Source organism: Bombina bombina, chromosome 1 (assembly GCF_027579735.1).
Source record: "Bombina bombina isolate aBomBom1 chromosome 1, aBomBom1.pri, whole genome shotgun sequence".
NCBI classification, from domain to species: Eukaryota; Metazoa; Chordata; class Amphibia; order Anura; family Bombinatoridae; genus Bombina; species Bombina bombina.
In genome coordinates this window covers 159094740-159107852 of record NC_069499.1, presented here as the reverse complement: position 1 = coordinate 159107852, position 13113 = coordinate 159094740, and the positions used below count along the sequence as shown (strand labels likewise).

The 13113-nt window shown below is 36.8% G+C and overlaps 1 protein-coding gene across 1 annotated transcript in view; it reads right to left on the bottom strand.

The window, feature by feature from the left end:
• GPHN (gephyrin) overlaps positions 1-13113 on the bottom strand; it is a 1061400-nt gene that overhangs the window by 113773 nt on the left and 934514 nt on the right. Inside the window, 4 exon segments of the mRNA XM_053697683.1 lie at positions 8692-8779; positions 9621-9742; positions 9988-10141; positions 10575-10633. Of these exon segments, the coding sequence (XP_053553658.1) occupies positions 8692-8779; positions 9621-9742; positions 9988-10141; positions 10575-10633 (423 nt within the window).

Sequence of the window (13113 nt, the reverse complement as noted above, 5' to 3'; positions counted from 1 at the left end):
TAAGTTTATTCTCATAAATGAAAAGAAAAACTTAAACATAAGCAGAAGAATCAAACTGAAACAGCTGCCTGAAGAACTTTTCTACCAAAAACTGCTTCCGAAGAAGCAAATACATCAAAATGGTAGAATTTAGTAAATATATGCAAAGAAGAGCAAGTTGCTGCTTTGCAAATCTGATCAACTGAAGCTTCATTCTTAAAAGCCCATGAAGTGGAGACTGATCTAGTAGAATGAGCTGTAATTCTCTGAGGCGGGGCTCGACCCACTCCAAATAAGCTTGATGAATCAAAAGCTTTAACCACGAAGCCAAGGAAACAGCAGAAGCCTTCTGACTTTTCCAAGAACCAGAAAATATAACAAATAGACTAGAAGTCTTCCTGAAATCTTTAGTAGCTTCAATATTTCTTCGGATTAGGACACAAAGAAGGGACAACAATTTCTCTATTAATGTTGTTAGAATTCACAACCTTAGGTAAGAATTTAAAAGAAGTCCGCAAAACCGCCTTATCCTGATGAAAAATCAGAAAAGGAGATTCGCAAGAAAGAGCAGATAATTCAGAAACTCTTCTGGCAGAAGAGATGGCCAAAAGGAACAACACTTTCCAAGAAAATAATTTAATGTCCAAAGAATTCATAGGTTCAAAAGGAGGAGCTTGTAAAGCCTTCGAAACCAAATTAACACTCAAAGGAGGAGAGATTGATTTAATAACAGGCTTGATACGAACCAAAGCCTGTACAAAACAGTGAATATCAGGAAGTTTAGCAATCTTTCTGTGAAATAAAACAGAAAGAGCAGAGATTTGTCCCTTCAAGGAACTTGCAGACAAACCCTTATCCAAACCATCCTGAAGGAACTGTAAAATTCTAGGAATTCTGAAAGAATGCGAAGAGAATTTATGAGAACACCATGAAATATAAATCTTCCAAACTCAATAATAAATCTTTCTAGAAACAGATTTACGAGCTTGTAACATAGTATTAATCACTGAGTCAGAGAAACCTTTATGACTAAGCACTAGGCGTTCAATTTCCATACCTTCAAATTTAATGATTTGAGATCCTGATGGAAAAACAGACCTTGAGACAGAAGGTCCGGCCTTAATGGAAGTGGCCAAGGTTGGCAACTGGACATTAGAACAAGATCCGCATACCAAAACCTGTGAGGCCATGCTTGAGCCACCAGCAACATCACTCTTGGAAGAACTAGAGGCAGGAAAATATAAGCAGGTTGATAACACCAAGTGTCAACGCATCCACTTCTTCCGCCTGAGGATCACTGGACCTGGACAGGTACCTGGGAAGTTTCTTGTTTAGATGAGAAGCCATCAGATCTATTTCTGGAAGACCCCACATCTGAACAACTTGAGAAAACACATCTGGATGGAGGGACCACTCCCTTGGATGTAAAGTCTGGCGGCTGAGATAATCCGCCTCCCAATTGTCTATACCTGGGATATGAACTGCAGAAATTTTGCCCCAAGCAAGTATCCGTGATACTTCTTTCATAGCTTGGGGACTGCGAGTCCCACCCTGATGATTGACATATGCCACCGTTGTGATATTGTCTGTCTGAAAACAAATGAACGGTTCTCTCTTCAACAGAGGCCAAATCTGAAGAGCCGTGAAAATCGCACGGAGTTCCAAAATATCGATTGGTAATTGATTGATTCCCAAACCCCTTGTGCTGTCAGAGATCCCCAAACAGCTCCCCAACCTGAAAGACTTGCATCTGTTGTGATCACAGTCCAGGTTGGCCGAACAAAAGAAGCCCCTTGAACTATACGATGGTGATCTAACCACCAAGTCAGAGATAGTCTAACATTGGGATTTAAGGATATTAATTGTGATAATCCCTGCACCATTGGTTAAGCATACAAAGCTGAAGAGGTCTCATATGAAAACGAGCAAAGGGGATCGCGTCCGATGCTGCAGTCATGAGACCTAAAACTTCCATGCACATAACTACTGAAGGGAATGACTGAGACTGAAGGTTCCGACAGGCTGCAACCAATTTAAATTTCTCTTGTCTGGTAGAGATAGAGTCATGGACACTGAATCTATCTAGAAGCCGAAAAAGGTGCCCCTTGTCTGAGGAATTAAGGAACTCTTTGGTAAATTGATCCTCCAACCACGTTTTTTTCCGAAGAAACAACACTAGTTGATTCGTGTGAGATTCTGCAGAACGTAAAGACTGAGCTAGTACCAAGATATTGTCCAAATAAGGAAACACCGCAATACCCCGCCCTCTGATTACAGAGAATAGGGCACCAAGAACCTTTGAAAAGATGGCCAAAAGGAAGAGCAACAAATTGGTAATGCTTGCCTAGAAAAGAGAATCTCAGAAACTGATAATGATCTGGATGAATCGGAATATGAAGGTATGCATCCTGCAAGTCTATTGTGGACATATAATGTCCTTGCTAAATAAAAGGCAGAATAGTCCTTATAGTCACCATATTGATTGAGTTGGTACTCTTACATAACGATTCAAAATTTTCAGATCCAGAACTAGTCTGAATGAATTTTCTTTCTTTGGGACAATGAATAGATTTGAATAAAACCCCAGACCCTGTTTCTGAAACTGAACTGGCATGATTACCCCTGACAACTCCAGGTCTAAAACACACTTCAGGAAAGCCTGAGCCTTTACTGGATTTGCTGGGATGTGTGAGAGAAAAAATCTTCTCACAGGAGGTCTTACTCTGAATCCTATTCGGTACCCCTGAGAGACAATAATCAGAATCCATTGATTTTGGACATAATTTATCCAAATATCCTTGAAAAATCTTAATCTGCCCCTACCAGCTGAGCCAGAATGAGGGCCGCACCTTCATGCCGACTTAGGGGCTGACTTTGGTTTCTTAAATGGTTTGGATTTATTCCAATTTGAAGAAGGTTTCCAATTGGAAACAGATTCCTTGGGGGAAGGATTAGGTTTTTGTTCCTTATTCTGTCGAAAGGAACGAAAATAATTAGAAGCTTTAGATTTACCTTTAGGTCTTTTATCCTGAGGCAAAAAAACTCCCTTCCCCCCAGTAACAGTTGAAATAATAAAATCCAACTGAGAACCAAATAACTTATTACCTTGGAAAGAAAGAGATAGCAATCTGGACTTAGAAGTCATGTCAGCATTCCAAGATTTAAGCCACAAAGCTCTTCTAGCTAAAATAGCTAAAGACATAGATTTAACATCAATTTTGATTATATAAAAAATGGCATCACAAATAAAATGATTAGCATGTTGCAGCAAACGAACAATGCTAGACAAATCCAACCAAATTTTCCAACCAAAAAGTTGATGCAGCTGCAACATTAGCCAAAGAAATTGCAGGCCTGAGAAGATGACCCAAATATAAATAGGCTTTTCTTAGATAAGATTCAAGTTTCCTATCTAAAGGATCTTTAAAAGAAGTACTATCTTCCATAGGAATAATAGTACGTTTAGCAAGAGTTGAGATAGCCCCATCAACTTTGGGGACCTTTTCCCAAAACTCCATTGTAATTGCTGGCAAAGGATACAATTTTTTAAACCTTGAAGAAGGAATAAAAGTACCACCAGGCCTATTCCATTCCTTAGAAATCATATCAGAAATAGCATCAGGAACTGGAAAAACCTCTGGAATAACCACAGGGGGTTTATAAACAGAATTTAAATGTTTACTAGTTTTAATATCAAGATGACTAGTGACCTTAATATCCAATGTAATCAACACTTTTAACAAAGAACGAATATACTCCATTTTAAATAAATAAGTAGATTTGTCAAGGATCTTCTAAATCAGATAGATCCTCATTAGAGGAGGAAAATTCAGTATGTTGTCGGTCATTTGAAATTTCATCAACCTTATGAGAAGTTTTAAAAGACCTTTTATGTTTATTAGAAGGTGGGATGGCAGACAGTCTTTTGAATAGAATCAGCAATAAATTCTTTTAAATTCACAGGTATATCTTGTACATTAGATGTTGAAGGAACAACAACAGGCAATGTAGTATTACTGATGGACACATTATCTGCATGTAAAAGTTTATCATGACAACTATTACAAACCACAGCCGGAGATATAATCTCCAAAAGTTTACAACAAATGCACTTAGCTTTGGTAGAACTGTTATCATGCAGCAGGGTTCCAACAGATACTTCTGAGACAGGATCAGATTGAGACATCTTGCAAAATGTAAGAGAAAAAACAACATATAAAGCAAAATTATCAATTTCCTTATATGGCAGTTTCAGGAATGGGAAAAAAATGCAAACAGCATAGCCCTCTGACATAGAAAAAGGCAAGAGGCATATAGGAATGGGGTTTTAAATAATGAATTATTTGGCGCAAAGTATGACGCACAACGTAACTGAAAATTTGTTGGCGCTAACAACATCTGGAAATGACACACTCGCGTCAATAACGACACAACCTTGTGCAAGGAACTCGGCGTCAACTAAGACGCCGGAAATGACGAATCTGCGTCATCGGACGTACCTTTGCGCCAAAAAATTCCAGCGCCAAAAATGACGCAATAAACTTTGGCATTTTGCGCACTCGCGGGCCTAATTTTGCCCGCAATTTGAAAGAAAAAAATCGTCAATTTGAAAAAAAGACTAAAGCCCAGGTAGAAAAAATATTTCCTAAATATGTTTTTCCCCAAATATGAAACTGACAGTCTGCAAAAGGAAATACATAAGCCTGTACAATACATATATTTAGAACTTTATATTAATGCATAAAGTGCCAAACCATAGCTGAGGTGTAATAAAAACATACATACCAAAAGACACCCATCCACATATATCAGATAGCCAAACCAGTACTGAAACGGTTATCAGTAGAGGTAATGGAATATGAGAGTATATTGTCGATCTGAAAAAGGAGATAACAGAGAACCTATGAAATAGATCTCCCGTGAGGAAAACCATTGCATTCAATAGGCGATACTCCCTTCACATCCCTCTGACATTCACTGTACTCTGAGAGGAACAGGGCTTCAAAATGCTGAGAAGCACATATCAACGTAGAAATCTTAGCACAAACTTACTTCACCACCTCCATAGGAGACAAAGTTTGTAAAACTGAATTGTGGGTGTGGTGAGGGGTGTATTTATAGGCATTTTGAGGTTTGGGAAACTTTGCCCCTCCTGGTAGGATTGTATATCCCATATGTCACTAGCTCATGGACTCTTGCCAATTACATGAAAGAAATGTAAATTGTTTAGATACAACTGAGCAGATTTTTTTTAATTAAGATTGGCCATGCACAATTAGTTTAGGATTACGTTATTGTTATTATGTGTTTTGAATACTAATATCATGGCAATAACATTATACAATACAATTCTTAAAAAAAAAAGAAAAAAGAAAATGAACACTAACTTTGTAGGCAAAAAAAAACTTTGTTTAATACCACATTATAGCTTCTCTTAATGAAGAAATGCCATGACATTGCACTTATTCCCTTATCTTGGAAAATTTAGTGGCACCATGATGTCACTGCCCTAAATGATGTAATGCAAGAGATCATCAGTGATGATACTTACTATGATGATGATTAAATTATTATGGTAAATCTAGAAGACATGTTCTATTAAGTAAATCTAAGGTTCGTAATTCACATTTAAAAAGTTACGCCTAGATTACGAGTTTTTGTCGGTAAGGCTTGCGTTGCTAACTAGCCTTTTTTCCCCACCGCTCCCTTAAGACAACACTGGTATTAAAGGTTTTTTTAAACCCGGCATTAGCCGCAAAAAGGTGAGCATAGAGCAAAATTTAGCTCCACATCTCACCTCAATACGAGCGCTGCTTAAGTCAGCGGTGAGCTGGTTAAACGTACTCGTGCACGATTTCCCCATAGGAAACAAGGGGGCTGAGCTGGCTGAAAAAAAAACCTAACACCTGCAAAAAAGCAGCATTCAGCTCCTAACGCAGAACCATTGTTTCCTATGGGGAAATGAATTTTATGTCTGCACCTAACACCCTAACATGAACCCTGAGTCTAAACACCACTAAGATTACACTTATTAACCCCTTATTAACTGCTCCCAACATCGCCGACACCTACATTATATTTATTAACCCCTAATCTGCCCCCCAACGTCGCCGCAACTATATTAAATTTATTAACCCCTAATCTGCCGCCGCCAACGTCACCGCCACTATTATAAATTTATTAACCCCTAAACCTAAGTCTAACCCTAACACCCCCCTAACTTAAATATAATTTAAATACATCTAAATACATTTACTATAATTAAATAAATAATTCCTATTTAAAACTAAATACTTACCTAGAAAATAAACCCTAAGATAGCTACAATATAACTAACAGTTACATTGTAGCTAGCTTAGGATTTATTTTTATTTTACAGGCAACTTTGTATTTATTTTAACTAGGTAGAATAGTTATTAAATAGTTATTAACTATTTAATAACTTCCTAGTTAAAATAAGTACAAAAGTACCTGTAAAATAAACCCTAACCTAAGGTACAATTACACCTAACACTACACTATAATTAAACTAATTACCTAAACTACCTACAATTAAATTAAATAAACTAAATTACGAAAAAAAACAAACACTAAATTACAGATTTTTTTTTTCTACAAGAATTTTAAACTAATTACACCTAATCTAATCCTCCTAATAAAATAAAAAAGCCCCCCAAAATAATAAAATTCCCTACTCTACACTAAATTGCAAATAGCCCTTAAAAGGGCCTTTTGTGGGGCATTGCCCCAAAGTAATCAGCTCTTTCACCTGTAAAAAAAATACAATACCCCCCCAAACATTAAAACCCACCACTCACACACCCAACCCTAGTCTAAAACCCACCCAATTCCCCCTTAAAAAAACCTTCTTCATCTGATCCGGGCAGAAGAGGTCCTCCAAGCATCTTCATCCATCCGGAGAGGAGCGGGTCCATCTTCAATCCAGCCGACGTGGAGCCATCCTCTTCAAACGAAGTCCAAGTGAAGAATGAAGGTTCCTTTAAATGACATCATCCAAGATGGCGTCCCTTGAATTCTGATGCCGCCTGGATGAAGACTTCTGCCGCTTGGAGGACCTCTTCTGCCTGGATCGGATGAAGACTTCTGCCCCTCTGGAGGTCCACTTGTGCCCGGCTGGGTGAAGACGGCTCAAGGTAGGGAGATCTTCAGGGGGGGTAGTGTTAGGTTTTTTTAAGGGGGTATTGGGTGGGTTTTAGAGTAGGGTTGGGTGTGTGGGTGGTGGGTTTTAATGTTGGGGGGGAGGGTATTGTATTTTTTTTTTACAGGTGAAAGAGCCAATTACTTTGGGGCAATGCCCCGCCAAAGGCCCTTTTAAGGGCTATTTGTAATTTAGTGTAGGGTAGGGAATTTTATTATTTTGGAGGGCTTTTTTATTTTATTAGGGGGATTAGATTAGGTCTAATTAGTTTAAAATTCTTGTAATTTTTTTCCTCCTGTAATTTAGTGGGTTTTTTTCTCGTAAGTTAGTTTATTTAATTTAATTGTAATTAATTGTAGGTAGTTTAGGTAATTAGTTTAAATATAGTGTAGTGTTAGGTGTAATTGTAACTTAGGTTAGGGTTTATTTTACAGGTACTTTTGTACTTATTTTAACTAGGAAGTTATTAAATAGTTAATAACTATTTAATAACTATTCAACCTAGTTAAAATAAATACAAAGTTGCCTGTAAAATAAATATAAACCCTAAGCTTGCTACAATATAACTGTTAGTTATATTGTAGCTAGCTTAGGGTTTATTTTACAGGTAAGTATTTAGTTTTAAATAGGATTAATTTATTTAATTGTAGTAATTTTCTTTAGATTATTTTAAATTATATTTAAGTTAGGGGGGGTTAGACTTAGGTTTAGGGGTTAATACATTTAATATAGTGGCGGCAGATAAGGTGTTAATAAATGTAGTTTTAAATGCGGTAGGAGTCTTGCCAGGAGAGGGTCTACCGCTCACTTCTTCCAAGACTCGTAATACCGGCGTTAGGCAAATCCCATTAAAAAGATAGGATACACAATTGACGTAAAGGGATTTGCGGTAAGCTCGAGTTGCGGAAGAAAAGTGAGAGGTGTTAATAAATGTAGATAGGTGTCGGCGATGGTAGGGACGGCAGATTAGGGGTTAATCAAATTTAACTAGTGTTTGCAAAGCGGGAGTGCGGTGGTTTAGGGGTTAATATATTTATTAAAGTGGCGGCGATGTGCGGGGGGGGGGGCTCGGTTTAGGGGTTAATAGGTAGTTTATGGGTGTTAGTGTACTTTGTAACACTTTAGTTAAGAGTTTTATGTTCCGGCGTTAGCCCATAAAACTCTTAACTACTGACTTTTAAATGCGGTAGGAGTCTTGCCAGGAGAGGGTCTACCGCTGACTTCTTCCAAGACTCGTAATACCGGCGTAAGGCAAATCCCATTAAAAAGATAGGATACGCAATTGACGTAAGGGGATTTGCGGTAAGCTCGAGTTGCGGAAGAAAAGTGAGCGGTACACCTGTACCTGCAAGACTCGTAATACCAGCTGGCGTTAAAAAGCAGCGTTGGGACCCCTCAACACTGCTTTTTAAGGCTAACGCAAGACTCGTAATCTAGCAGTTAGTTTGTGAGCCCTAGTGTATTTTATTATTTTTGCAAAGATGCTGAACTAATGGAGGCAACTTTATATGTTTCAGTAATCAGAAAAAGGGTTGAGGACTTAACAATCTTACCTTCTCCCCCATGGACACCCCCCCTGATGTGATGATAACATCTGCACGACTAATACCTTCATTTAAGGCATTTAATAGGTCATCTGGGCTGTAAAGAAAAGTAGTAGCAGACAATTAACCTTTCTATTTGAAGATCAGATTTTAATTAACAGCGTTATATACAGTAACTGTGATACATTTCAATATAGTACTAAGAGTATGAAAAGCATTAGCGTCAAACTACAGCAGACATCCTCAAACTTGGCCCTCTAGAGGTTTTGGAACTACATTTCCCATGATGCTCAGCCAGCATATCAGCTGGCTGAGCATCATGGGAAATATAGTGCCAAAACCTCTGGAGGGCCAAGTTTGAGGATGTCTGAACTATAGCAATCACAAAGGCATACACGTTTTTGTAACCCGATTTGAGCAGGTTGCCACAGATTAACCCTTTAAGGACACAGCTTTCTGTTTGCTCAATTGTTTTATGACGGAAAAATTCTGTCATATGTCCTTAAGAGGTTAAATTTGAAAAGTGAAGCTTCCAAAATAAAGACCCTTTTTCTTTAATAAAAATAATTCAAACAGGGTTCATTATTATTTTAACCTAACTTGTAGCTATCCCATAAATAACTTGTTTTTTCTCAAATGAGCTTCTATGGTATAAGTGTAACAGCACATCGTACACAAAACTGCAGGGTTTGAAAACGCTTACATACCTATGGATTATTATTTTTTAATTGCAGTAAAATTTTATCAATTTATATTTTTCCTTGGGATAAAATTGAATTTAAAATGTTTGTATTACAGATAAACAGTCTAAGATACTTTAGGGCAAAATTATTTGCTTGATATGTTTTTAAATATGAAAAAAATAATTTTAGACTGAGATATAAGCAAACTAGTTTTATATACTTCACATATCAAAACTTGTATTTTGTTGCACTTACTTATCTCCCACAATGCCCAAATTAATGGTTGGGTAGCCATGTTCCTGAATTGTTGCTAATAAGGTGGATCGATTGCTATCACGTATTTTCCCTGGCATAAGGTCATCTTCAGGATTCAAGAGCTAAAAACAAAATAATGCAGATAAAACAGGTTATTTCATTACCTGAATTAAAAGATAATAAATGTGTACCTACCTTCAAATTACCTTATTAGAAAATGATTTTGAAAGAGGAAAATGTACAATTCAAACTATTTCTTTGGTAATACAATGAAAAGTCACTTGGCTTATGAGGTTAGTGTTTACAGACTGGGAGCATGGAGTGCTCAAAAACCAATGATAACATGGGAAGTAAAAAACAAACAAACCTCATTTCCTGTTGACATTACTGCAACCACTGGAAATTTGTTCACTTCCACTTCCGTAACCCCAACAGTTGCTAGAAGGCCAATTTCTGAAGGTCCCATGTGGGTGCCCTTGGCCAGTACACACTCCCCTCTTTTTATGTCATGTCCAATAGGTCTGAATTACAAGGAACAAATGACATAATATTCAGTTGGTTATCAATTAAACCTACACTTGTTTAAAATACATGTTCTTGTCCAAAAAACCAAGGAGACTACGTTTATTAAAATCTGTGTTTATAAATGTCCATATAAAACATAGCCAACGTGAAATCCTTTCTTAAATAAATATACATATAACAATATAATTTCACATAGGAACCTATCCTTGCAAACACAACATTTCTACTATGTATGAGATATTACTTTAAATGTATAAAAAAACACATAAATTATGACCATTCAATAATAGTTATATCCATATAATAATACATAGTCTCAGAAAAGAAGAAAAACTATTTGATGTTTCATGATTTTAACCAGTAATCATATATTATCAAATTATTTAATAATACATTTATAATTAAAATTGCTTTTACTGTAGACCTTACCGGATATCTTGACCTGGACGAGCTTGCACCAATATACGAACTTCTAACTCCTCAGTTCCCTGTAAATGAACAGGAAAGAAACTGATAAATAAATATAGACTAGAAAATACCCTGCATTTTACACTAGACAGAGACAAAAGATACGAGATAAAAAAGGTTATGCATTTGAAGAAATAATTGTAATATAATTTTTAAACATTATTGAGAAACATACATATTAAAAGACTCCAAAGACTACAAATAATCATCTAACTGCGGTAAACATAACAACAGTCAATAACAATGAATGAAGATTTTTATTATGACTACCCATTGTAAATTTAAAAAGAGTAACCTCAGGTTTGTTTAATTTAAGATTCTGAGGCTACAATGCTACCTTCCATAATGTTTTATGGCAAGAAAATTAATTTGTTTTATTTTGTTTGCATATCTAGATATATAGATCTTATAATCCTAAGTAAATGGTTGTTGGCTTATATAGAAGTATAGTTTTATTATAGAGAAGTATATTTTTATTATATTATTTGTAAAAATTGTTCACTTAGAATTGAGTTGCAAAAAATATTAATACAAAATATAAGGTTGGACATGCCTAATCTAACAGGTCACAATGTATGTCATTAAACAGTTTTGGCAGGTAATTTTTAAACTAATATTTGCCCATACAAGTAATCCTGAACAAATGTAAGATGAGTAGTAGGCGGCTTTATTTTACTTGACGGTTGAAGATACATTTCCTGCTAATGCCATGAGATATATGCTAAACTTTATAGTAACAAATAACTTTTGAGAAAACTGTAATGCTTTTACACTATTAGATGTACTGCAATAATTACTGAGCATTTCAACTTTGAATTCACTAATAGATGGGACAATTGTGATATGAATGATTAGCATATGACCTATGCTACAGCAGTAACAAATGTGTTATTAAGCAAAATCCTACATGTTTAACTTGTCTGGGACTAGTGGTAATTTCCAACCCTGTATGTAAAGTATACAAAGTTAGAATTCAACAAAAGCATATTAGTATATATAATTACATAAACTAATTAAGAGGTCCCTAATTTAGGGATCCCATCTCAAGTGAAAAAAGACCCAGTTTAAGGATGAACTGCTGCCTCACACACAGTGCCCTCCACCAATATTGGCACCGTTCGTAAATATGAGCAAAGAAGGATGTGAAAATGTGTCTTTATTGTTTAACCTTTTGTTCAAAAAGTACACAAAAAATATATCAAATAATTGACAAGATAACAAATCTGAATCTTCTCCTATAATGCCTGACGAGGTTGGAGAATACATGACAAGAGATCTAAGACCATACTTCCATACATAATCTATCCAGATCCTTCAAAATTCGAGGTTGACACTAACGGACTCTCCTCTGCAGTTCACTCCACAGGTTTTCTATGGGGTTCAAGTCGAGGGACTGGGATAACCATGGCAGGACCTTGATTTTTTTTTTTGGTCAGTAAACTATTTCTGTGTTGATTTTAATGTGTTTTGGATGATTGTGCTGTTGGAAGATCCAACCATGGCCCATTTTAAGCTTTTTGGCAGAGGCAGTCAGGTGTTCATTTAATATCTGTTGATATTTGATAGAGTCCATGATGTCATGTATCCTAACAAAATGTCCAGATCCTCTGTCAGAAAAACAGCCCCAAAAATATTAAAGAACCACCACCATATTTAACCGTGGGCATGAGGTACTTTTCCATATGGCTACTGTCAGGATGCCAGGAATCAGACTGAGATGAGAAGTGCAAAAATAATCACAACTTTATTAATAGCAAAAAATAATAAAAAGTCCACAAGTTAAATAACAAGCCAGGAATCAAAACCAGAGCTGGTAGTCAGACGAGCCGAGTCAGGAGCCAAAGCGAATAGTCAGACGAGCCAAGTCAGGAGCCAAAGCGAGTAGTCAGACGAGCCGGAATCAGGAAAGAGAACAGCAGAGTCAGGAACAAGCCAGGGATCAGGAACCAGGAGGGACATCAGACAGCCAGGTAATACACAGGAGCTCTCACAAACAGGTCTGAGACAACGCAAGGGCAAAGTATACTGAACAGAGGCTCTTTAAATAATAAGTGATGACATCACAATTCTGAGACTGCATCCTGTCTCACACGGATGATGTACACCAGTCTGGCCATAAAAGGAAGTGCAGGAAATGAGCAGCATCACACAGTATGTACCAGAGTCAGCAAGATAGGTGAGTAAAATGGCTGCCAGCACCACATGGCAAACAAAGCAGGGAAAAAACCCTGACAGCTACTTGCGCCAAAACCCACCTCTGGTGTTTATTGCCAAAAAGCTTAATTTTGATTTCATCTGACCATAAAACCCGATGCGATTTGAAGTTCCAGTAGGTCTGGCAAACTGAAGACACTTTAGTTTGCTTTTAGATGATAGTAGAGGCTTTTTTCTTGAAACCCTTCCAAACAACTTGTGGTGACATAGGTGACATCGAATTGTAGTTTTGGAGACTTTCTAACCCCAAGAAAAAACTAACTTCTGCAATTCTCCAGCTGTGATG